General features: G+C 40.3%; 3 protein-coding genes across 7 annotated transcripts in view; 2 read left to right on the top strand and 1 right to left on the bottom strand.

Moving 5' to 3' along the window:
• Positions 1-35: 35 nt before the first annotated feature.
• On the bottom strand, positions 36-8,617 carry ZC2HC1C (zinc finger C2HC-type containing 1C). Of its 2 annotated transcripts, none has more exons than XM_081292564.1 (3): positions 8,408-8,617; positions 6,381-7,704; positions 36-1,971 (listed from the first exon to the last, which is right to left on the bottom strand). In XM_081292564.1, exons 2-3 carry the CDS (start codon positions 7,683-7,685, stop codon positions 1,708-1,710), a joined length of 1,569 nt encoding a protein of 522 aa, XP_081148690.1. In that variant the 5' UTR covers positions 7,686-7,704; positions 8,408-8,617; the 3' UTR covers positions 36-1,707. The 2 variants fall into 2 exon arrangements, with proteins under 2 accessions (XP_081148690.1, XP_081148691.1); XM_081292565.1 differs by having other exon boundaries at positions 8,471-8,617.
• Positions 8,618-8,690: 73 nt separating this feature from the next.
• On the top strand, positions 8,691-23,492 carry ACYP1 (acylphosphatase 1). 2 transcript variants are annotated; one of them, XM_081292570.1, is made up of 3 exons: positions 8,691-8,939; positions 14,789-14,880; positions 23,098-23,492. In XM_081292570.1, the coding sequence occupies exons 1-3, from the start codon at positions 8,837-8,839 to the stop codon at positions 23,311-23,313; spliced, it is 411 nt and encodes a 136-aa protein (XP_081148696.1). In that variant the 5' UTR covers positions 8,691-8,836; the 3' UTR covers positions 23,314-23,492. The 2 variants fall into 2 exon arrangements, with proteins under 2 accessions (XP_081148696.1, XP_081148697.1); XM_081292571.1 differs by lacking the exon at positions 8,691-8,939 and adding an exon at positions 14,327-14,415.
• Positions 23,493-23,602: 110 nt separating this feature from the next.
• MLH3 (mutL homolog 3) overlaps positions 23,603-25,616 on the top strand; it is a 40,366-nt gene continuing 38,352 nt past the window's right edge. For 2 of the 3 annotated variants that reach the window (XM_081292562.1, XM_081292561.1), the window contains exon 1: positions 23,603-25,170. The gene's annotated coding sequence lies outside the window, so the exon portion shown is untranslated. The other variant, XM_081292563.1, reaches the window with a different exon arrangement.

Raw genomic sequence — 25,616 nt, 5'->3', positions numbered from 1 at the left:
TAAGAATGAATTACTACTGCATCCATGTCTATAGAAAGCACTCTCTACATACATATTCACAGTTGATGGGTTTTAAGGACCTTAATGACCTCATCCAGGGATCCCAATCCCAGGTGCAGGGAGGCAGATGAGGCAAGTGACACAGTCCCCACCTGCTGCCGCCTCCACTGACGGAGCCAGTTTTTCTGAACCCCCCATATTTGTCATTGGGTTGCTGGTTCGGTGTTTCCAGTTTTTCAAGAGATGTTCTGTATTCCAGTTTTTAAATGTCAGATTTTAACACTGTGCAGCCAAATAATACACAGCTGTGGGACAGAACTGTCCATAGGCTTCTACTCTGTAACCATGGCCACAGCTTATTCTTGGCATCTATTGCTCTTAATATCAAGTGTGGAACTTGGTGTATTCCTCATTAAACTTGCCTGGGAAATGTAAATATCCATTGTGCCTATGAGCTTCCCTTAAGGACTCACTGATCTTTTTATTTAATTTTTAAGTCCTCAAAACCCTTTAATTGAGGGCCTAACTTGCACTAAGCACTATTCTTCATAGAAAATTTAAAAGATCTGCTCCTTTTCCCTTCAAAGTTTACTCTCTAAGATAGAAATTGGACAGTGCTCTAGTCAGCAAGGACATTTGACACTATACACAGTCCCAGCTTGCTTTGATGATAGATTTGTTGAATCAAAGTCATTCAGGCCAGGTGTGGAGGTCACCACATGCCTGTAATCATAGCTAGTAAGGATACTGAGGCAGGAGGATCACAAGTTCAAAGCCTCAGACATTTAGTGAGACCCTATTTAAAATTTTAAAAATAAATAAATAAAAAGAACTGATGATGTTTCTCAGTGGTAAAGCATCCCTAGGTTCAATCCCCAGTAGCACCAAAAAAAAAAAAGTCAACAACCTAATTTGATAGCCAGAGGGCTAGCAGCTTCTTCCTTTTTCTTTTTTTCAACATATGAAACCCATTAGAATAAAGAACAAGTAGGGAGAATAATAATGAGCTTCCTACCATGGTACCCTACCACCCCTACTCTGTGAAGTAAATAAAGATGTTTCCTTTATTATACAGTACAACACAGGGAAGGTTTAGGACATATTCCTGCCCTAACATCACATACTTTTTTTGGCATTTGGCCAGGACCATGCCCCAGGGAAGCCAAGGATAGATTTTTATTGATAATGCCTTGTGGCTGAGACTGTGGGGTGATGCTAAGTGTTGAAGGGGATTCAAAGCCCTTGCATTGTCTTTTATAAAAGTTTACCATCTGGGTGATCATGGTCCTCTGATCCCAACTCCTCTCAAAACTTCAACTTCTTGCAAGAGCCAGAAGAATTAACAGAAACCACACACATACCATGACCAAAAGGTACAACCAAATACAGGCGCTTCACTAGTACAAACCACAGTCTGGCTTGCAAGAAGACAGCTTTAATGTAGGCTGCTCACTGTTCTGTGTCTTCACCCATCAGTTCCTAGGGCAAAACCATAAGGCAAACAGTAAAGATTTTAATTTAGTGGGAAGCTGGGTCTTCCTCCTGTCTCTTGCGGCCTAGTATTTGCTCTTATTATTTCTGGCTCTGCAGGCAATTCTAGGTGATGTCAAAGTTTTCTTTTTATCTTTATATCAAATTATTCTACTTCTGTTCATTGCTGTAGTAGAACCTTCTTAACTACTCAAGGATGTTTCCATTATTGCCTGCTCAACTATAATGCTTCCGAGGAGGTGGAGGACGGTTCTTAATGGTCTTACACTTGGGAATGTGTCGCTCAGCCACTTTGGGAGCAAAGTAACGGCTACAGTGAGGACACTGAATATAGTCTGGGTTTTCTGCAGGCAGGATGGTATGCAAGTCTGAGGGTTTTCCACCTTTGGCAATTATCTGCTGGATCTCCCGTGCATGACGGAGGGTATGGATGAAAGATTCGTGCTTCTGCCTCCAGTTGTTCTTCCGAGGAGGTTCAACCTATAATGTAAAAAGAAGACTGGTCCTTCAAAGTAGTGTTTGTCTTATCTCCTTCCTGAGTCTCCATGTGAAAGACAGTAGGAAATAAAAAGGGTGTTTATCTACACGGTCAAAGAGAACAGAAAAGGAGCAATTGTGATAACTCATTTGTCAGAATGGAGGCATAGACCAACGGCCTGCAAGGGAATATAATACTAGGAGGCAAGTCGTTCTCAGCAGAACACCTGAGAGGATCAGTGCTTGAAAGAACCAGGCAAAGGGAAGCACGGAGATACAGGGATGAAAACATGCCAGACCCCAGGGCTCCCCTCCCTTTGAACATCCAACACTCCCAATAACCTCACATAAGAACAGGGTTTTTTTCCTCTGGAGACATTGAACTGGATGGATTTCAGACTTGGGAAGTCCAGACAGGGTAGAGAACAGGGTTAATCTTGGGCTTGAAAATGGGGACTAGACTAAGTGCAAGGATATATATATAGCAAATTGTGCAACTGTCAGCCTCCACCCCACAACTCAGCTCCCAGAGTAACAATCACTTTTGTGTTCTCTTAGGGAAGAGGAGCGTTCTCTGAATGCACCAAGCAGTGCGGCGAAAAGCCTCCAGACTGACCTTGGGGCACCGAATTATAAGATTCTGCTTGATAATCTTAACAAGGCCCCTAGTCAACAAGGCCTATGTAATCATAAATATGAATGGACAGCCAAAGACCACTAGATATTTGATGAAAGCTCTAACAAGGAAAAGACCCCCCCAAAATGTAAAATAAAGAAAACCTCAGGAAACAGCAACAAGAAGAAAACTTTTTACAGAAAAACATCAATAAAATGAATCTTAGAAGAGAATGTGTCCATAAAGGAATCTATTAAAAAGCAATGACCCTAGGCTGGGGATGTAGCTCAGTACTATGGCATTTGCCTACCATGCATGATACTCTCAGTTCAACCCCTAGCACCACCAAAAAAGAAAGGGGGAAAAAATCAGGAACAATCAGAGAACTAGACCTATTATATATGAAAACTCTCATAGCTAAACCTAAAAATCAAGTAGAAGTGTTATAAAATAATGTCAAGAAAATTCCTTGGAATGGGAAAAAAATTCAAAATAGAAAGTAGAAAAGATCAGAAAATTAGAAAACAGGAAGTCCAACATATGGCTAACAGGAGTTCCAAAAAAAAATAGAGAAAGCACAAGGAGAAAACTATCCAATAAATAATACAATTAACATTTTTAGAATTGAAGAGTACAAATCTTGAGACTGAAATGGCTTACTGTGTATCTAGCATAATCATCATAATTTCATCTGTAGTTTTTTTTTCCCCTTTGGTAGTTCTGGGGATTGAACCCAGTGCTTTGTGCATGCAAGGCAAGCACTCTGCCAACTAAGCTACATCCTCCCAACCATAAAATTTCATAATAAAGAAGATCCTGTAAGCTTTCAGAAAAAAGAAAGAAAACATTTCATATAATGGAGCAAGAATCAAAATGTTGTTAGATTTCTCAACAGTAAATAGATGCTAAAAGCTAGTGGAAAATATCTTTAAAGTTCTGATAAAATCATTCTCCACTTAGAATTCTGTACCCAGCCAAATTGTCAAATAGGAGTCTATTGTATAGATATTTTCACTCATTCCAAGACAAAAAAATTTACCTCCTGTGAACATTTCTTAGCTTTCAAAAGCAAGAAAAAAGAAGGCAGAGGATACTGAAAATACAGGATCCAACACAGAAGAGAAGCTAAGAGAAGTCCCCCTAAAAAACAGATCTGCACCAGGCCTGGAAAAGAGCCAGTCCAGACTGAAGCAAGAGGAGAAAGAATAGAGGAAAGGGGATTTTCAGGAAAATAAAACTGGTGCTAACGTTATGAGAGGTGTTTGAGCACTTAAGAAAACATAAACAGATATCTGACATCAGATGGATCTCTTAGGAAAAATAAACTAGAGATAGACATGTAGAAGATGAAGGAAATGAAAACATAAGTCAGTTTTTAACTCGAGGTACATGTGGACAGGGGCAAAATTTGTTCTCTCATCAGTGAACAAAATGTAGACGGTCAGATAAAAAGCCAACTAATGAATAAAACCCAAAATAGTGATTCAGCTACAGTGAAGGAAAAGGGGTGGAAAAAAAGTAAGGACAGTGGAAATAGGATATTCTTATGGAATTTGCAGTTCCATAAGAAATCACCAGATAATGCAGAATATTGGAAAATCAAGAAAATAATCATATTTAGGATATGTAAATATTCTAAATATGATATGCATATCAAAAGAACCATGTAAAACAGAAATGAGGGCTGGATGAAAGGTCAGTGAAGGATACCACTGATCTGCACTGGGGATGATTTTAGTACTATATGATTTTTTAAATGCATGCAAATATTAATTAAAATTAATCTTTAAAAGAAGAAAAATAGAGGTCAAAAAGCTCTTGATAACATTGAGAAATACTACCAAAGAAAGAGAAAGGATCCATTAAGAAAGTCTCTTACAGAAACAGAGAAGGCGGCAAAAGAGTCAGTGTTAGAGATGGTGTCCAGGGACCTTAAAGAGAATTCAATTAGGGGAAGCTTCCCTAAACATACGATATCTATCTTTTAATTATTTATCATAATTAATTTTACTCAACACTGTAAGCACAAAACACAAAGATGTGTGTGTGGTTCCTGCCTCAAATGCTTACCTTCCAGTAGACAAGAGATACAAGTAATATAAAGATAAAAGGATATCCGGAAAATCACTTGTTCTTGGGAGTGCACTAGAGGAATGACAGCTTCCAAAGGCAAAGCGGTCTGGAATAAGCCTTGAGGCATTCTCAGGAGTGGGTCCATCTCAGTCCTGTCTTGGGGTCCTCAATGCAACACATTCCCTCAAATTCGTTTTCACAAAGGTGGGGCATCTTGACCTCAGAAACCTAATTCTTTTGCTTCATTGCTACTATATTTAGGAATTTAAAAAGCACAAGATTCTTTTAGGTTGTGGCCAAAAATAAATTGCTATGGTGGGACAAAGGATTCCCCAGTGGATTACTGAGTTAACCAAAAAGAAATCAAGAAAGAACAGTAACTGGCCATCCTGTCATTATCTGCTGGTGCAAAATGTTGGCTTTGTGTTGGAAGCTATATTTCAGGGAGATCATCTTTTCTGAGAGAAAAGAACTTGAATACATCTCTTAATGGCCATCACATCAATGTGAGTTTTGGAAGGGCCTCAGCAAATACACACATAAACTAGTAGATGAGAGAGGTGCCTGCACAGCAAAGAAATAAATACAGAGGACAATTTCATTTTCTTGATCATTAGAGCTAAATGGGGCCTTTGAGATCAATCGTATGGCCTAGGATCTCCAATGCTGACAACTTTGTTTTCTTTACTACTATTCTTTAAATTCATGATCCCCAGATATTAAAATTATAGCTTAACATGTTTTTGTATTTTTCTAATATTCACAAAAACTAATATACAATGCTTTGTCAGCATTTTAGAAATATTCATATTACAAACCAAGTTGTACAACCTTGACAATCAGGTTATTTATGAGACAATCTCCTCCACATCTGTCCAAATATATCTATGAAGTTCCTCTGAACTTACTATGTCAGTGTCTTGAAGCCCATACATTTTATAACCTGGTTTTTCTAACAGGAGGAATTTTTTGAGAGATAACCAAAAACAGATAAACCAAAAGGTCTCCAGTACAAAAAATAAAAATAAAAGTCCCTACCTTCAAGGTGTTTACACTCTGAAAAGAGAGAAAAAAATTCAAATGTAATTGTGCTTCTTATATTTACTAAGAAGCTAATCTAGAAAGAAAAGATAGAGCTAAAGGAGTGGTGACAGATGCTAGTCTTGGAAGGTGACAGCATATTGCCAAAAGCAAGGAGCCAAGAAAATGAACATAAAATGCTTCATAGTTTTTCTTTGGGTGTTTCATGTTTTTAAAAAAGTTTCTGTGGTATAAACATGTACTATTTCTATAACCAAAAGGGCACCTATTTCTTTAATTCTAGATTTTTTCAGCCCAACCAAGATTTAGATATTGGCCCTGCCACTTAAAGCTATGACCTCAAGAAAGTTACTTGACGTGTATAAGCCTTGGTGTGAGTGTGTGTGTGTGTGTGTGTGTGTGTATGTGTGTGTGTGTGTGTGTGTGTGTTTGAGTGTTTAGGATAGGTCTGAGCCTTGATGTCTGAACTGATAAAATGAGAGATAATGTCACCATAACAGAGTTGTAAGAATCCCATGAAAAACTCCTGTCATGGTGCCTGGCACATATGAATGCTCAACAAGTATTAATTCCCACCTTCAGCCTACAAGACACATGAGTTTTCCCTAAAGAAACCGGTGAGAACATAATAGGTCCTCACAAGGATCCAAATACAAAGTCAAATCCACAAGGTTTTTATTACCTTGACTGCAGCTGGCCCCTTCCAATTCAAGTACTGCTCTAGCTCCGTGCCTTTAGCCCGGGCCCTGGAGGAGTCGAACACTTTCCTCTTGGAACCCTGCATCCTGCCACAGATGGCAGAGTGTCTCTCCAGCCTGAGCAAGAGAAATTTGCGTCCACAGTGGCTGCACTTGCCCAGTTCTGGCTCTTCAGTAGAGCAGCTGGAACCTGAGGAGCCTGGTGTCCTGCATGGGCTAGAACTTCTTATGGATCTCTCCAAATCGCTGCTTGGTTCTTCCAAAGGCTGAGAGAACTTTGCCACTAATGGCCCTGAGGCTTGGTCTCTGATTTTGTTGTTGCTTGCCACCAGCCTTTCCCTTTTAAGCCTCTGGATTCTATAATCAGAGAACTGGAATGAACGAAAATTTTCTTGAGGCTGTCCCCAGGCTTCGTCCTCTCTCCTGTCTCTACTAAATACCTCTTCAGACCCAAATTGTGGGGAGAAAACAGGTTTGTATGTTGTGTTGCTGTTATCAACTTTAACTTCCCTCCTGGGAAAGATCATTCTCTGTAGCCCTCTGTCTTCATTTCCCTTGGCCTGTTCTTTTACCTTCTGGATCCTTTTAAGTTCCTCTTCTATCTTCTTCAGCTTTTCTCTCAGGAGAATCTCCTTTCTTTGAATTTCCTCCTCTAAGCTCTCCCCTGCAGCTTCCAATCTTTCGACCTGCAGCCACTCAGTCCTTCGGAGGTTTGCCCTGGCCTTCTCCCGCTGCAAGTCAGCAAGAACAGATGAGTTCACCCCATTCCTCAAATCAAAATTGCTGTCTGTAAATTCTCTTGGCTCAGGGGTTCTTAGGCAGACATTCTGGTCCCCATCAGTGCTGGCCTCACCTATACTATGATACTTGCGGTGGACCATGGGTTTCAGTGGGTATGCCCGGTCCACCCCAACTCGTTTTTTTGTAAAGGGGATGAAGTCCTGGTCATTTGCTTTGGGATATCGAGATTGAGAACTTGGGTAAAGCAAACCCTTTCCTTGGCCCAGGAGATCACTGCCCATGTCTCGCTGGCTAATTCCAGCATAGTGGGGATAAGAGTAGCTCCGGGCTGGTGTGCCAGTGTTCCATTTGGGTTGAGAGTACAGTGCCAGTTCTTTGTTGCTCAAAAGCTTCTGCTGAAAATTGTTCTGCCCCATCAAGGATCGCTGGGAAGAGTCACCTTGTTCATAAGGGTCTTGCTTGGCTGAGTGGAGCCCTGGAGCTTCTGTTTTATTATGTGGGAACATAACGCCCACAGGCAGATGTGGAGCCAACTGGAGACCAGCCATTCAGGGCCTGGACTGAAGCCTAGGGAAGATTTAAACCAGATACATGTGAAGAATTTGTTTGAGGTTCACTCCCGGCTGCTAAAGTAAACTGTTTCTACATTTGCCCTGCCCACATTTCCCTTTAAACTTTTCTAGGGACAGTGGAGCTGATTCTGCCAGAGATTCCCTTCAGTGAGCATATGGTGAGTGATGATCAAGTGTCAGACACTGTGTTAGGCCCTGAGGATAGAAAAATGAACATGATACAGGTGTTCCTGCCACTTAGGTTTCCTTTCCACCAATCCCTGCCTCTGCCATACGTTATTATGAAAGAGGTAAAACAGCACTGGATTGAAGGTCAAGTTTTAGACTGTGACACAGAACAACAACTTCTTGCTGGCCCCAGTTTCTTCACCTGTAAACTAAACGTTTTACAGGTAAGAAAAATGAAACCCAGTGGCTTAGTGCAGAGTTCTCAGGGCTTTCCTCCTGAGGAAATTCCTTTATCCAAGGAGTCCCCAAGGCACAGACTGTGGAAGGCCTGTAACTTGAGAGGTGGGGGCCATTTGATCTGGCCATGGCCGGGTTTGGATTCGGAACGGGAAGTTATGTTCTGTCCAGGAGGGTCAAGCGGGAATCCTCACTGGGCACTCAGCTTTGGGGGACAAGACCTCGCTCTCCTGCTCCTAAGGCCCTCCGGAGGTCAAGGTGCTGACCCCAAGTCTCCTCTCCCTTCCCGGTACCTGAGGCTCTCGGCACCGCTCCAGCTTATGGAAAACCCCAGGACCTAGCTTTGGAGACCAGACCTTTCAGCAAACGACAGCCGCGCAGGCGCCTTTAGCTGGCCTCTGTTATTCCAGTTGCCTGGAGACCTGTGCGCCGGGCGCGCCCCTCCTCGCCTCTCCCGCGTAAGTCCACTTGGGAGGCGCGCGCAGGCGCAGTCCGCACGCGGTCCAGAGCGGCCGGGGCCAGTGGGGTGCGGTCGGTCTCAGTGTCACTTGACCCAGTGTCCAGCCAACTCTGCAGCTCAGTTCAGCCCTGCCCTTGGGGAAAGGGGGAGGGGCAGGAAAGGCTTTTCTGGGGCTCCATCAAAGAAGAATTTGTATTTTTCTGAGAACGATGCTCCCTGACCTTGGGGTGTGCCCGTCTCTGGCAAAGGGCGGAACCCCTAGATGTGCCCCAGAGTCATCCCGCCGCAGGATTCCGGTATCCGCCTGGTTAGCCGGAGTGGGCCTGCCTTTCTTAGCACGCTCGGCTGCTCTGCACGGGCCCCAGGTATGGCTATATGCTCTCCGTGCTTTCTTCCCTTGCCAGTACTTTGGAGCTTGCTGTCAATTTTTCTTTTTCTTTTTTTTCTTTTTTTTTTTTTCCCTACGCAGTCTTTCCGGGGTAGTTTTTGTGGCCAATCTAATTATTTTAATATTATAATGTTTTCTCTCACTTGGTAACTCTGGACGTCTCTACTTAGGGCTCAGGAATGACTCAGCCAAATGTAATGATAATAAAGTTAACTACCGGATCGGAAATAATCAGGCATAACTTGGTTTCAACACTAAATGATACTCTAACTTTTTGACATCAGAAGAGAATTTATTTGTCTTCTTCATGCTTCAGTTAATTTGGGTAAGCTGTTTAGAACAGGCAGCTCACTTTTTCCCTACTCAAAAGATTCCAGCACATGGAAAACAATGTAGACAGCAGCAGTCAGTGTTAGCACTTCAGCATGTCAGATTGGAGCCGTCACATGTTAACAGATTTCTTGGTGGACCCTCCAAGGGCAGTTCTTTTATTCCTAGTTGACTCTTCTTTTTCTTTTTCTTTCTTTTCTTTTTTTTTTTTTTTTTTTTTTTTTTTTTTCTTTTTGTACCAGGGATTAAACCCAGGGCACCTTAACCACTGAGCCACATCCCCAGCCCTTTTATGTATTTTTTATTTTGAAACAGGGTCTTGTTAAGTTGCTTAGGGCCTCACTAAATTGCTGAGGCTGGCTTTGAACTTTCCATCCTCCTGCCTCAGTCTCCTCTGTTGCTGGGATTATAGATGTATGCAGATGGGAACATACCCTACTCTGCTTAGAGCCAGGTCATCTCAGCCTCCCCCTGTCTCTTGTCAACTTCCACAGCTTCCTGGCAAGCTAGTAGAATTTCCCAGCATGTTACCCTCCCTCTGACTGCCTTCCCTCTGCTTTCTGAGAAAGAAGGGCCTCTCTCTTGAATTTCTTTCTTTCAGAGCCCTCAAGGAATTGACTCCATCACTTTACCCCTCCATCTTGTTAATCTCCACAGGCTCCTTTTCTTTGGTGTTAAAATACATATAACTGTTCCCTACAAAACAAATCTCATTTCCCTTGACCTGTCACCTCTATATTAGGATCCCACTCATTCTCCCCCACACCCCTAGGGGAAATGGAACCCAGGGGTTCTCTACAACTGAGCTCCACCTTCAGCCCTTTTAAATTTTGTATTTTGAGATAGGGTCTTGCTAAGTGGCCAGGTTGGCCTAGCGCTTCCTGCCTCAGCCTCTTGGGATTACAGATGAAGGCCACCACGCCCAGCTCCACAAGAGTTCTTAATGGAAAACTACATTTGCTGCCCCCCCCCCCAACACACACTCATTGTCTGTTCCACTGTGGTCTTGCTGCTACCCTCTCCAGTTTATTTAATTGCATGGCTGCCAGTGACCTTCTCATGACCAAAGACAAGCTTCTCTTTCAAGCCTACTCACTTGACATTATTGATTATTCACCACCTTAGAACTCTTTTCACTTGCTCCTGGGCCTTCTTGGTTTCTTTTTTCAAGTCTTTGCTCCACCTTCTTCCAGGTCTCTGGCATTTATGTCTTTTTTCCCACTTGTTCTCTAAATTTAGGTATTCTCCTGAGCCCTCTTTCTTACTTTTTACATATGTGCAGTTCCAGACATTCTCTTCCTTTTATCAAATGCTGAAATTTCAGGTTTCACCTATGTTTAAATGCTGTCCAGCTGAACTGTAGCCTGTCTCCGTAGTTAGAATTTTCCAACTGCCCATTTAACACCTGCACATGACTGAGCCTCAGGAACCTCAAGCTCAGTGTGACAGAACACAAAGCTCTTAATCACCTCTCCATCCTCAGTCTGCTGCTTCTCCATATCCCCACTCCTGCTCAGAGCAAGATTCACCTTCCATACCTTCCTTTTATCACCTCTTTCTTCTGATTGACCTGCAGGTCCTGTTGAGTTTGCTTCTCGAATGTCTCCCATAAGTAGCCCTTCCTGCCAGGCACCGTGGCAATGGCATATTCCTGTAATCCTAGCTACTAGAGAGGCTGAGACAGGAGAACTGCAAGTTCAAGACCAGCCTCTGCAACTTAGTGAGACCCTGTTTCAAATTTTTAAAAGGACTGGGGATGGAGCTCATTGATAGAATGCCTGTGGGTTCAGTTCTCCTTACTGTGAATAAATAAATAAATAATGTCCCTTTGTTTGTTTTTAGTGCCCTAGTTGAGTTCTTCCATACTTCTCATTGGGATGCTATCATGCTTCTTACTGTTACACTTGCCTTTAACATCTGCTCCCAAACCCATCCTTCTTGATGCTGCCAGACTAATGAGTCTAAATACTTCTTTCTTGGCTTTATTAAGATTTTGTTGAGGGGCTGGGATGTACCTCAGTGATACAGCACTTGTCTAGTATGCATGAAGCCCTGAAGAAAAAAAAAGATATTATTGAAGTCAAGTATGCTGACACACATTTGTAATCCCAACTAGCCTGGCTTCTGAGGCAGGAGGATCACAAGTTCAAGGCCAGCCTAGACAACTTAGCAAGATCCTGCCTTAAATTTTTTTTTTTAAGGGGACTGGGAATATAGCTCAGTGGTACAGTGCTTGCCTTGTATGTGCTAAGGCCCGAGGTTCAATGCCCAGTACTGCAAAAGAGAGAGAGAGATAATCGAGATAATTGACAGGGGCTGGGGATGAAGCTCGGTGGTAGAGCATGTGCCTAGCATACGTGAGGTCCTGGGTTGGATTCCCAAGTACCACATACACACTTTTTATTTATAAATCTATAAATAAAAGTTGTATATATTTATAGGGTATAATGTGATGCTTTGATATATGTATACATTGTGAAATGATTAAATTTAGCTTACTAAATACTGATCCTATCATTTTCCTCTCCTGGTGAAGACTCCTTCACCTATAGAATGAAATTGAAATACATATTTAGCATGGCATTTCTATTAGGTCCAACCTATCTTTTCATCCCTGCCTCCCCTGAATAAACCCCAGCGTCTAGCCTAGTAGGTCTCAACCCTGGCTGTGCATTAAGATTTCTTAAAAAGCTGGGCACTGTGTAGCACATGCCTATAATTGCAGCAACTTGGGAGGCTGAGGCAAGAGAATCACAAGTTTGAAGCCAGCCTGGGCAACTTAGCATGAAACCTTGTCTCAAAAAAAAAAGCAAAAAAAGTACAAGGATGTAGCTTGGTGGTAAAGGGTCCCTGGGTTCTTTTTCCAGTACAAAAAAAAAAAAGTACTCAAAGAATATATATCTTGGGTGAGGCTCAGGCATCCATAGTTTTAGAAGCTTCCCTAAAAGTCCTAATATGCAGCCAGGGTGGAGAGCTCCTGGTTTAGCTGTGGTGACTTCTTGTACTGTCTCCTCTCAGTGGTACCACCTTACCACAAGCTCCACAAACTGGGTGGTAGTAGTCATCGAATTTTGGGGAATGGACTCTGGACTGGCTGCCTGGAATCAAATCATCAAATTGTGGTCATGTAACTCTGGAAAACTACTTTCCAAGAACACTTTCCTAGTCTTCCCAGTCAGAATTACTGTCTGCTCCTTCTAACATTTTCTATCTGGTTCATATTGAGCAGCTCTCAGTAGGTGTTCATGGAATTGAATTGCCATGTCATGCATTGAATTATCATTATGTGCATGCATATTTATCCCTTACACTAAATTGAGGGCAAAAATTATATATTATTCATCTTTGTATACCATATGATCCCCCATACATTGAGACACTCAATAAGTTTTAAATTCCGGAGAAAACCTTTTTTAAAAATGAATTTTAAAGAAATAACATCAGCCAGGTGCATCATTCACTGTTATTTTCAAATAATTCCATGTACAGCATTAAATCCAGCTCTCACTGCACTGGGGGTTTTAAGATTCTGTAGGACCTGGATCCTTAATCTATAGTGGGGAGCTAATGGAATGATGAATTTCCATGTCTATTGTTGCAAACCCACCTCACTATGCCAAGTCTGCCGACCTGGCATATTCACAAATGGAGTCTTACAGAGGGATGTAATGCATACAAGCAATATACAAGCAATCCAAAGAGGAACAATAAATATCAGTTTTCCTTCACAGACATTCTTTTTCTTTCTTTCTTTTTTCTTTTCTTTTCTTTTTCTTTTTCTTTTCTTTTCTTTTCTTTTTTTTTTTTTTTTTGGTACTGGGGATTGAATTCAGGGGTGATTAATCACTGAGCCACATTCCCAGTTCTTTTTTTTTTCTTTTTTCTTTATTCTGGCACAGAATCTTGCTAAATTGTTTAGGGCCTCACTAAGTTGCTGAAGCTGCCCTTGAACTTGCAACCCTTCTGCCTCAGCCTCCCAAATCACTGGCATTACAGGGGTGCACCATTCATACATGTTTTTCTGGTGGGGGGGGTCCTGGGGATTGAACTTAGGGGCACTCAATCACTGAGCCACATCCCCAACCCTATTTTATATTTTTTATTTAGAGATAGGGTCTCACTGAGTTGCTTAGCGCTTTGCAGTTGCTGAGGCTGATTTTGAACTTTTGATTGTCCTGTCTCAGCCTCCCAAGCCTCTGGGATTACAGATGTGCACCACCATGCCCAGCTTCATACACATTCTTAATCATAAGGGTGGCTGGATTTAAATGTTTGAAAATTGACTCTAATTTTAACAAATGTCACCTACAACACCCCCTTGACAATTCCCTTTAGACAAAAATAAATTCATGAAATTTGGTAATTTGGTTTAGACTAAGTCAACTGAGATTCTAGAGCCATGAACCATTTGCTTGTGTATGTGTTTCCTTTATTTAGTTCTTCAAGCATTTTCTTAGTAAGGTAGTCTCTGATGGACAGCTTCCAGAATTCCAGGAGAAATAACCTCCACGAAGATGTCCTGTATCTCCCCCCCTGCTAGGCATGACCCCAAATTGAAAGAGTCCAGAAAAGTGGCATGTGTCCTATTCAGTTTATTTATTTATGATGTTTAATGTCTGTTGTCTGACTCCCAACTCCAGAATTTAAATTCCCTTAGGGCAGGATTCTGTTGTGTTTACTGATGTATGCCAAGTGCCTAGAACAGCGCCTGGTCGTCCTTTTACTATGTGTCAGTGGTGTTTATTGAAGGCTTTCAGCCGGTGTTTATTGAATGAATGAATGTATCCCAGTGTTTCTCGCCGTCTATGCCTTTTAACTTTTGAGAATCTCAGAAGAGGGGTACACTTAGCGACTGAGACGGGTTACAGGGTGAGTCTGTGGAAGACAGGAGAGAGACACTGAACACATCCCCAGGTCGGGCGCCCAGCCGCTGGACCTCCAGTCCACTGGGCGGGCTCAGGAGTAAGACGCCCTCCCTGATTGGTCGAGCGAGGTAATGGGCGTGCGAGGCAGCGAAGGAGGAGCCGCACTCTAAACTTCCGGGAACGGCCGTTTGCGCGGCTGGGGGCGGTAGGCTAGGTGGTCGCCGGTGTGATTCGGCCCCCTGTGGGGAAAAGAGGCGGGTGAGCTGGGGAGAGGGCCCCAGGGCATGGCCCTGAGTTCGATTAGCCCTGAGTGTTGTGGGAGGGGATTCTGACGGCTGAGTGGGAAGAGGAGTGGATGGGAGGGAGCGGGTCAGGTAATTGGGTCAGCAGGTGTCTGCTCCTGAGGAGCTTCTACCGGGCCCAGGCTCCCTCCCCAAGTGACTTCCCGTTACTCACAGGCTTCTGTTTATGCAAGTCCACTCACTTGCTTTTGGAGTCCAGGGACCTTGATATCCGGGAGAGGTTGCAGAGGTGATGGATGGAGAAGGACCATGTGGCCCTTTCTTTCTGCCTGTGGATTGGGGGTCCTGGGGTCGTCCTTTACTATTTTTGCTTTCCTGGTCTCTGACAGGTTTGAGCATGGCAGAAGGGGACACCTTGGTATCAGTGGATTACGAAATTTTTGGAAAGGTGCAAGGGGTGTTTTTCCGCAAGTACACTCAGGTATGTGGCCTACAGGCTTTGGGGACATGCCTAGGTTGTAATTCTGGGAACCAGAGACGCATTTCTGACATGTGAACTGGAAGAAGCTGGCATTCGGTAGCTGAATGGTAAGGATGTGAAAATGCTTTGCAGTTTGTAAAACATGATGTAAATGGAAGATTCTCCTGATGTTATTATTGTTCTGTTTCTAACAGTGGTGTCTGAACATGTAGACAAACTTGTTAACGGTCTTTTTCTTCTGAAGGGGAATATGTCTAGTTCACCTTGTTGTGGTTTTATCAAACCTAGTCACATTTGTTGTAGGAAGGCTACCACTCATCGAGGAAAAATGGCCTTTAGAAGAACTGATCATATTTCTGTAAATTAAGTTATTACTTCAATCATACCTGCTACATTTTCTTTATATATATATTTATGTATGTATATATTTATATATATATATATATATGTGTATATATATATATATATATATATATATATAAAATACATACAACACGCATAAACACACATATATAAAGACATACACACATATATAAAGACACACATATATAAAGACATACACATTTATAAAGACATACACACACACACACACGTTTTTTTTAGTTGTTGATGGACCTTTATTTTATTTGCTTATTTATATGTGGTGCTGGGAATCGAACACAGAGGCAAGCACTCTATCACTGAACTATAACTCCAGTCCCATAACTGCTACATTTTTTTTAAATATTTATTTTTTAGTTATCGCGGACACAACATCTTTGTATGTGGTGCTGAGGATCAAACCCGGGCCACACACATGCCAGGCGAGCGCGCTACCGTTTGAGCCACATCCCCAGCCCCATAACTGCTACATTTTATTTCTCTCTCCAACCTTTATCATTTCTCCAACCATCTCCCAACATCCCAACTGAATTCCTTTCTGTTCACTTTAGCTGTGGAAGAACATTCACCTTTTCCAGCTGAAGATTTTCTAACTAAAAATATTTTATCCTTTCCAGATTACCTAGGTAATGGTAACACAGAACATGGAGTCTGGTATTCCTACTATATTAATAGAGAGTATTTGAGGAGATAAACAAACTGTTACCTCTGCTTTAGTGTCAGTAATCTTCCCTTAGCATGCACACACACAAGTGCAATCTCAATTTCCCTCCTGCCTTCTGCAGGGAGATATCAGACTATTGCCTCCTACTCTTGTCTAATTCCACTCTGTGTCCAATGGGTAATGAGTTAGGATTGCCAAACTTTCCAGGTACTACACTGCTGGGACTGTGGTACTCAAAATTCAAACCTGAATCTTTGAAATAGGAATGTCAACTGTTAATACCTCTTTTTTTTCCTTCAGAATTTCATTTTATTGAACACATTTTTTAAAACAAGCACCTCTTAGCAATTATAGTTTAAAAAATAATAATATTCCTCCCACTCTGTCAATATCTCTTATTCTAATTATTTGCATTTGCATATCATTTCTTTCTGTTTCATACTCATATGAGAAGTGCTTGTTGAAAAGAGAGTTGCTGAAAGTCATTGCAAGAGCTAAGTTCTAATTAGTTTGGCTGCCAGTGCAGAGTAAGTTTCTGTGACTTAATAAATCAAGGTGACAGCTTCAAAGATTAGTCAAAGTTGTTCAGGGAAAAGGACCAGATAGTATATAGTCCATCTTACTATACCTGCCACCTTTTACCCTTGGTCAAAGAGAGAATAAAAGAATGCAGAAAAACAAGTAGTGGTTAGGAAAACTACAAGGAAAATGTCATTTAAAAATTAGATTGTAGCTTATTCTTTACCATTTATAATCATTTAAATATATGTTATTTTTAACAGTTGTCTTATTTTGCTATAGTCACTTTGCATGTCAATATCATCTAAGTCCTGAATTAAATTTCATCACTTCTAGAGAAATGAATGAGAATACGGGAATGGGCTGTTTTTTAAGTTGGAATATAATTCACATTCCATAAAGTTCATCCTTTAAAAAAGTATATTTCAGTGGTTTTTTGCATATGCACAAGGTTGCACACTAATTTCAAAATATATTAATCACCCCAGAAAAGAAAACTTACCTGTTAGCACTTACTCCTTATTCTCCCAGCCCCTGGCAACCACTAATCCACTTTCTGTCTCTATGGAGTTGCCTGTTCAGGACATTTAATATTAAAATGGAATCATATAAATGTGAACTTTTGTTTCTGGTTCATTTCACTTAACAGTGTTTTCAAAGTTCATCTATATTGTAGTATGTATCTGTATTTTGTTCCTTTTTATGGTTGAATAATATTTCATTGTATGGATATATTTTATTCTATTAATGAATGGACATTTGCATTGTTTCCTATTTGGGGTTATTAGGAATAATGCTGTGAACATTTATTACATGTATTTGTGTAGACAGTATTTTCTGTTCCTTTGAGTGTATATACCTAGGAGTAGATTGCAAGGTCATTTGGCAACTCTGTTTAACTTTTTGCGGAACTGCCAATTTTTCCAAAACCACTAAACCATTCTACATTTCCACCACCAGTTTATGAGAATTCCAGTTTTTCCAGATCCTTGCCAACACTTGTCACTACCTTATTTAGTACAACTATCCCAGAGGAAGTGAGGTAGTACTCTCACATTGAGAATTTTTGTCATTATTTGTTTTGTTTTCAGGCATCAAGGAGTTTAAAAGGATTTAGGTCATAGTGGAGAACATACAGATCAGTAACATAAAGATAATTGGAAAATCCAAAACTATTTGGAAATTATACAACATGTTTTTCTAAAGTTGTGGTAGAATACACATAATGTAAAATTTACAATGTTAACCATTTTAAATATACAGTTCAGTGACCCTCAGTAATTCATGCATAGTTATGTTATCATCACCATTATCTATCCATGGAATTATTTTTATCTTGCAAAACTGAAATTCTGTACCCATTAGCCACTAACTCCCCATTTTTCCCTCTGCCCAGCCCCTAGCAATTGTGATTTTACTTTTCCTGTTTATGAATTTGACTATTCAAGGTAACTCATAAGTAGAATCAGTATAGTTCCTTTGTGACTGGCTTATTTCACTTAGTATAATGTCCTCAAGGTTCATCCAGGGATCATGTATCAGCATTTCCTCCTTTTAAAAATCTGAGTAATGATTCTGCTGTACTTGTATACTCCGATTTTGATTTGCCTTCTCCTAATGACTAAGATGTAGAACATCTTTTCATGTGTTTATTGGCATGTGAAAGAAGATACTGCATATCTTCATTGAAGAAATTTCCATTTAAATTCTTTGCCTAGTTTTTTGAGTTATTTTTTTCTTATTGATTCATAAGAATTTCCTATATATTCTGGACCCTAGTCTTTTATCAGATGTATGATTTGCAGATATTTTTCCTATTCTGTGAATTATCATTTCATTTGATAATGTCCTTTGAAGTACAAAAGGTTTTTTCTTTTCTTTTTTTTTTTTTTGTACCAGTGATTGAACGCACGGGTGCTTAACCACTGAGCCACATCCCCAGCCCTTTTTATTTTATTTTTTATTTTTGAGATAGGGTCTTGCTAAGTTGCTTAGGGCCTCACTTAAGTTGCTGAGCCTGGCTTTGAACTTGCAGTCTTCCTGCCTCAGCCTCCCAAGCTGCTGGGATAACAGGCACCCGCCATAGTTTTTAATATGATGAAGTCTAATTTAGCTAATTTTGCATGTATTACATTTAAGAAACCTTTGCCTCATCCAAAATCAAGATTCATGCCTACGTTTCCTTCTAAGACTTTCATAGTTTAAGCTTCTAGATTTAAGCCTTTAATCAAGTTTGATTTTTTTTAGTGTTGGTATTAAGAAGTCCAATCTTATTCGTGTGTGTGTGTGTGTGTGTGTGTGTTGGCGATTGAACCCAAGGTCTTGCACATACTACATATGCAGCTATACCCCAAGCCTAACTTCATTCTTTTGCATATGGATATCCAGGTGTTCCAAAAGTATTTGTTGAAAAGACTAATATTTCTTCCATTGATTCATCATAGCACCCTTTTCAAAATTGTAAGGGTTATGGACTCTTAGTTTTCTTCCATTGATCTGTATGCCCTTTTTTTATGCCAATACCACATTGTCTGAGTTGCTGTAGTTTATTTTTTATTTTTAACCCAGGACCTCACACATTCTAGGCAAGCGCCCTGTAACTGAACTGTACTCCTAGCCCTTTTTATCTTGAGACAGAGTCTTGCTAGGTTGCTAAAGCTGGCCTTGAATTTGCAGTCCTCCTGCCTCAGCACCTGGAGTAGCTGGAATTACAGGTATGCACTGTAGCTTCCTGCTTCGATTATTGTAGCTTTGGAAAAGTTCAGAAATCAGAAAGTAAGTCCTTCAACTTTGTTCTTCCCTTTCGTGATTATGTTTTAGCTATTCTGGGTCCCTTATGTTTCCATGTAAATTTTAGGGAAATTTGTCAATTTCTGCAAAAAAAAAAAAAAAAGATCTGAGATTTTTGGATAGATTGTGGTGAATCTATAGATTAATTTGGGAATATTGCCATTTTAATATGAAGTCTTCCAGTCCATGAACATGGAAAGCCTTTTTATTTAAATTTTTGTTCTTTTTCAACAATGATTTGTAATTGTCTACTTCTTTTGTTAAATTGATTTCTAGGCATTTTATGATTTTAGATGCTATTGTAATTGGGATTGCTTACTTAATTTGTTTTTCAATTGTCCATTGCTAGTGTTTAGAAATATAATAGATTTTTGTACACCAATCTTGATTCCTGTAACCATGTGAACTTGTTTATTAGCTCTAGTTTATGTGTGTGTTTGTGTTCCTTGGGATTTTTAGTATACAGAGTATGTCATTTGCAAGTAGAGGTAAGTTTCTTTCTTCCTTTCCGAGTGCCTTTTCTTTTTCCCTGCCCTGAGTACAACCTCAAAGATAATAAATAAAATTTTGAATAAAAGTGGCAAAAGCAGATATCTTTGTTTGTTCCTGCTTTATGGGAAAGCTTTCAGTGCTTTCCACTATTAGGTATGATATTAATTGTGGGCTTTTCAATACTCCTATCAGGTTAGGAAGTTCCCTTCTGTTTCTAGTTTCTTGAATATTTTTAATCATAAAAGAGTTTTTGAGTGGGTTTTTTTTACATTATTGAGAGGATTGTGTAGTTTTGTTTTATTCATTAATATGGCATATTAAATGGATTACTTTTTGTATGTTGAACCAACCTTGCATTCTTGACATAAAACGCAGTTCATCTTGTTATGTAATCTTCTTTATATTTGCTGGGTTTGGTTTGCTAGTATTTTGTTGAGGATTTTTGCTTCTGTATTCATAAAGGCTATTGGTTGGTCTAAAGTTTTCTTTTCTTGTGATGCTTTTGATTTTGGTATGAGGATAATGCTAGATTAATAGAATTAGTTGGGAAGTGTTTCCTCTTCTATTTTTTTGTAAAAATTTGTGAAGGATTGGTGAATTTCCTTAATTTTTGATAAAATTTCTTTGAATTCTATCAAAGAAAAGCCATTTGGTCCTGGGCTTTTCCTTTGAAGTTTTTTGATTACTAATTTAATCTCTTATAATAAGTCTGTTCAGATTTTCCATTTTTATTTCTTTTTTATTTAAAATTTTTTTTTGTAGTTGTAGATGGACAGAATACCTTTATTTTAGTTGTTTATTTTCATGTGATATTAAGGATCGAACCCAGTACCTCACACATGCTAGGCAAGTGCTCTGCCACTGAGCTACAGCTACAGCTCTCTATTTCTTCTTGTTTCAATTTGTCTTCCTAGGAATCTGTCCTTTTTACCTAAGTTGTCTAATTTGTTGGCATACCATTGTTCATAGTTGTCCCTTTTTTGTAAGGTTGGTAGTTATAGCCCCTCTTTCATTTTAATCATTTGAGCCTTCTTTCTGTCAGTCTAGCTAAAGGTTTTTAATTTTGTTGACCTTTTCAAAGACTAACTTTTGGTTTTATTTATTTTCTTCATTTTTATATTCTTTATTGACTTCTGCTCTTTTTGGGGGGTGAGGAGGATGGTTTCAGGGATTGAACTCAGGGACACTCAACCACTGAGCCACATCCCCAGCCCTACTTTGTATTTCATTTAGAGACAGTGTTTCACTGAGTTGCTTGGTGCCTCGCTTTCGCTGAGGCTGGCTTTGAACTCCTGCCTCAGCCTCCTGAGCCACTGGGATTATAGGCATGTGCCACCTCACCATGCTTATTCTTTATTATTTCCTTCTGCTTGCTTTGAGTTTCATTCACTCTTCTTTTTCTTTTAAGATGGAATTCTAAGTTACTGATTTGAAAAGGCTTTCTTTTTAGATTGCAAACTAGAATTGGTGATCATAATCCTTAAATTTTTTTTTTTAAAGAGAGAGTGAGAGAGGGAGAGGGAGGGAGGGAGAGAGAGAGAGAGAGAGAGAGAGAAATTTAATATTTATTTATTTTTTTTTAGTTATCAGTGGACACAACATCTTTGTTTGTATGTGGTGCTGAGGATTGAACCCAGGCCGCACGCATGCCAGGAGAGCGCGCTACTGCTTGAGCCACATCCCCAGCCCATGCTATTCTTTAAAAAAAAAAAAAAAAAAATTTGTAGTTGTAGATGGACAGCATGCCTTTATTTTATTTGTTTATTTTTATGTGGTGCTGAGGATTGAATCCAGTGCTTCATATGTGCAAGACAAGCGCTCTGCCACTGAGCTACAGCCCCAGCCCACATTATGCTATTCCTTAAGAAATTAAGAGAATTGAGTACACAAATAGATTTTTCAAATTTTGGAGTGTTTTACTCATTCTCAGGAGTTCACTGCAGTTTAAAGATTTGACTGTTATAACCCTGTGTGCTCAAAACTGCACTATCAGTCTGATAGTTATTTACCATATATGGTAACTCTATGTACTAGAGATGGCCAACTCCCCTATGTTAATTTGAAGTAGAACAGTGCAGTTGTTAATCAGTTGGATATAGAGTCTTCATCAAAGTCCATTCTCAGCATTTTTCTTTTACGTTTTCTCCTCTGGCACTTAGCAATGCATGCTGTAGGTATCTCCTGTTTTTCTTCATTCCTTAATTTCCTCCCTTAAACAGTTATTTGACCAGAGTCCCTTTTGTTCATTATGCAGACATGTCGTTGCTTTGAACCTAACTGATTTGATGGATGCTACAGTTTCTTATCATAGATTTTTTTTTCCCTGCTCTACATAAAGTTTTGTTTGGTGAACTCAGCAATTTCCCACATTTACTGGGTCACTACTCTGGCATTTGGACATGCTATCATGTTAACTCCCATTTTCTTTTGTAATTCACAAACTTTCTTTTATTAGATATATTACTTTATAATCAATGACCTTTATACTATTCTAATTATATATTTACACAAAAATAAACTTATATCTAAAATATTGCTACCTTTTTTCTAAATGTTCAAGTCTTGCCATAGCTTAGTGACTTAAAGGAAATAAGATTGAAAAAAAAAAAGCCACTACAATGATGAGTTGGCTTTTGTAAGTTTATTCAACTTTAAGGACATTATGATTATTTAGACAAAGGAGAAAAAAGTCAAGTGAAAACCTAATAGTTATGTAGTTTCATGAAAGCTTGGTGTTCAGAGACTGGTCACAGCTGTTTTCCTTCTCTAGGAGGCTGACAGAAAGTGGGCTTTGAATGCAACATAAACATGTTGGGTTAGACAGTTTCTCTACAGTACAAACAATGGATGAGTTGCCCAGAAAATTGCAAAATACTCTTTAATGATCTTTAAAGATATAATGGACACTAATTCATCTGGATATGTTTAGGTGTGGTCCTGGTTAAAGACAAAGGGAAGGATCAGATAACTTCACGCTTTTTCCATTTACCATACCCAATAGATTCTTGATTAAGGTTAAATGAACAAGATACAACCCAATATCCTAAAAAACAATCTGCCTTCAGGGATCATTATAAAAGCATCTGTTTTGGACTTAAGTCTTCAGTACTTAACCAAATTTACTACATATTGAAAAATTCTAGTGCCTGGGTTTTATAGAGTAGAAGGAAATGGAGTCAAGTGGCCAACACTTGATGTTAAGATCAGTAATGAGATCCTCCTTGCTGTCTTTCTGTTTTGACTTTTCTGGACAGTATCAAATTAGTTTCAGTGGCTTGATTCTAGGCCAAGATTCTGGCAAGAGATTGTAGTCTTATTTTGTTCGGTCTCACTGGATCTGTCTCTCTCTCTCTCTCTCATTCTCCCCTTAGGCTGAGGGTAAAAAACTAGGATTGGTAGGCTGGGTCCAGAACACTGACCGGGGCACAGTACAAGGACAATTGCAAGGTCCCATCTCCAAGGTGCGTCGCATGCAGGAATGGCTTGAGACAAAAGGAAGTCCCAAATCACACATTGACAGAGCAAATTTCAGCAATGAGAAAGTCATCTTGAAGCTGGATTATTCGGAGTTCCAAATTGTGAAATAATGGCCTGAATTTAAATTTTCCAAGAAAAACTCAGTTTTGGTTTTTATTATTAATATAGAACTATTCTGTGTTCAATATTAGAATTAGTTATTTTTGTATCAAATATTTGTAACTGTATGTTACATGTGTGATGGAACACAACTTTACACAATTCTAATAAAACACTTTAGAACCATGTACTTACGTTTTTTTGTTTGTTTGTTTTTGTTTGTTTTTTTCTTGTGCTGGGGATTGAACTCAGGGCCTTGCACATGCTAAACAAGTACTGTACCACTGAGCTACATCCCCAGCCCTGTTTATGCTACTTTCTTAAATCCTTAGTGAACTGCCTTTGGGGCCAAATGAAATATTTATTCAATAAACATTTGTGGGAGAAATATTTTTGAGATCATTTAAAGAAGTCTGAAAGCAAAAGTTAGCAGTTACTTTGAATCATTTCTTTAAGTGGTTTATATGAAGTTTTCTTCAGGAAACTGCATGCCTCATAAGAACAAATGCCACCAGTTTAATTTGTTAGCAGTTTCAATGATGTTTTGGACTAATTACTCTTAGTTTTCTGGAAGTTTTGCTGTCATTCCTTTCCTCTAGGTAAGAGATTCACATAAAGTAATGTTATTGGCTGAATTTGATCCTCCCAAATTCATAGGCTGAAGTCCCATCCCTCCATCTCTGAAAGTGACTATTTGCAAATAGGACTTTTAAAGAAATAATTAAGATTAAGTAGGCTCTAATCCAATCTGACCGGTGTCCTTACAATGAAGAGGAAATTTGGACACAGATATGTGTATGAACAGACAAAAGACCATGTGAAGACAGCTATTCACAAAGCAAGGAGAGGCCTCAGAAGAAATCATCCGTGCCAGCACCTCCTGAACTGCGAGAAAATAAATTTCTGCTGTTTAAGCCACCCAGTCTGGTATTTTGCTATGGAGCCCTAGCAAATCTAATATATGCAGTAATCAGAATTTTACTTCATCAGCCCCAGAAGTCTGATTTGGTTTGGTTAGTGACTGAATATATTTCCAACAGTAATTAGGCTTAAATATTTTGTCATAAGATCCAATTTTTTAAAAAACAAGGTTTCAATGAAATTGAGACAGCAGAACTGAGGATTGGTTAACAACTCACAAAGCATTTATTCTCAGTGCTCTTAAGAGTTCTGCTTTTCGTCAGGAAAGAGGCTGCCATGGCATTGGGAAGATACCAAAAAAATCAGTGAAGGGAGACCTAGTGTCTTATTTGTAAACTGAGAGAGTTGAGCTAATTTCTCAGTCTGTTCCAACTCTGTAAAATCATTCTAAGATGGAAGGTTCCAGATTTGGTCACTGAATGCTACCATAGGTCAGACACTGTTCCTGGCCGTGGGGTACAGCAGAAATATAACGGACAAAAAACCAAACCGTCACATCGTGTATATTCTAAGGGGGTGCAGGGGATAAGCAAATAAACGAAATACACTAAATTAAATAGTATGTGCAAAGGAGAAAAAATAAGAAAGGATAAAATAAAATTACCAGAAAGAGGCCGGGCCCAGAGACTAGTTCAAGGCCAACCTGGGCAAATTAGTAAAAACCTATCTCGGAAAAGAAAGGGCGGGGGGGGGGGGTGGAGGGGGGGGATGAAGACGGAGCTAGGGAACTTGGGCTGGGAGTGTGTGAACGCTGGCCGGGAGCGAGAGCTCTCGGGCAGGTAACACCTGTGCGCATGCGTGCTGGGTGTCGCGGGCCGAAACGCGCTCGCGGCAAGTCCGCTGTGAAGCGCATGCTCGTGAGCTCGCGCGCACTCACTGAAGCCCAGGTGCGCGCGGCCGGCGTCCGTGGCGGTTGATATCCGAGGGTTGGTGAAGCGCGTTTCGAGGTGATTTGGGGGAAAGCACGTGGCGAAAGGACGATCCCGCGAGCTCTTCTACCACCAGAAGGGCTGTGGTGGCAGCTGCGGGCCAGCCTTTTGAAGCCAGTGCGCAAGAGCCACGCGAGGCCCCTGCGGCCTTCCGACTGCGCGGGCGCCTTTAGCGGGTGACCGGCGAGTTACGTCGCAGGCGGGGGAAAGGGAGGGGGTGGAGCCTGAGGCCTGCGAGGCCGGGCAGGAGAGACCCGGCCTGCGGTCTCCTGGCTTTGGTAACTCCGCACTCGCAGGCCTTGGGCTGTTTCTCCAGGAACCTTGGCCCTGGAAGTCCTGGGATGTAATAGGAAATCGTTGCTTTGGGTTTAATCAGAATACTTATTAAACACTCACCCCACCCCACCCCACCCCACCCCACCCCGTATGCTGTCCTCTGCTAAATTAACCATCCGAGGTTCTGC

This window comes from Spermophilus citellus (assembly GCF_964194105.1).
Source record: "Spermophilus citellus genome assembly, chromosome: 4".
NCBI lineage: Eukaryota > Metazoa > Chordata > Mammalia > Rodentia > Sciuridae > Spermophilus > Spermophilus citellus.
This window is presented reverse-complemented; position numbering and strand designations above follow the sequence as displayed.

Excerpts from the sequence above, each read along its gene's own strand:
- ACYP1 (XM_081292570.1), top strand. The coding sequence starts at position 8,837 with ATGTGCCCCAGAGTCATCCCGCCGCAGGATTCCGGTATCCGCCTGGTT. Across the intron at positions 8,940-14,788 it reads CTGCTCTGCACGGGCCCCAG|GTTTGAGCATGGCAGAAGGG; the intron begins GTATGGCTATAT and ends GGTCTCTGACAG. Across the intron at positions 14,881-23,097 it reads TTTTCCGCAAGTACACTCAG|GCTGAGGGTAAAAAACTAGG; the intron begins GTATGTGGCCTA and ends TTCTCCCCTTAG.
- ZC2HC1C (XM_081292564.1), bottom strand. The coding sequence starts at position 7,685 with ATGGCTGGTCTCCAGTTGGCTCCACATCTGCCTGTGGGCGTTATGTTC. Across the intron at positions 1,972-6,380 it reads AGGGGCCAGCTGCAGTCAAG|GTTGAACCTCCTCGGAAGAA; the intron begins GTAATAAAAACC and ends TTTACATTATAG.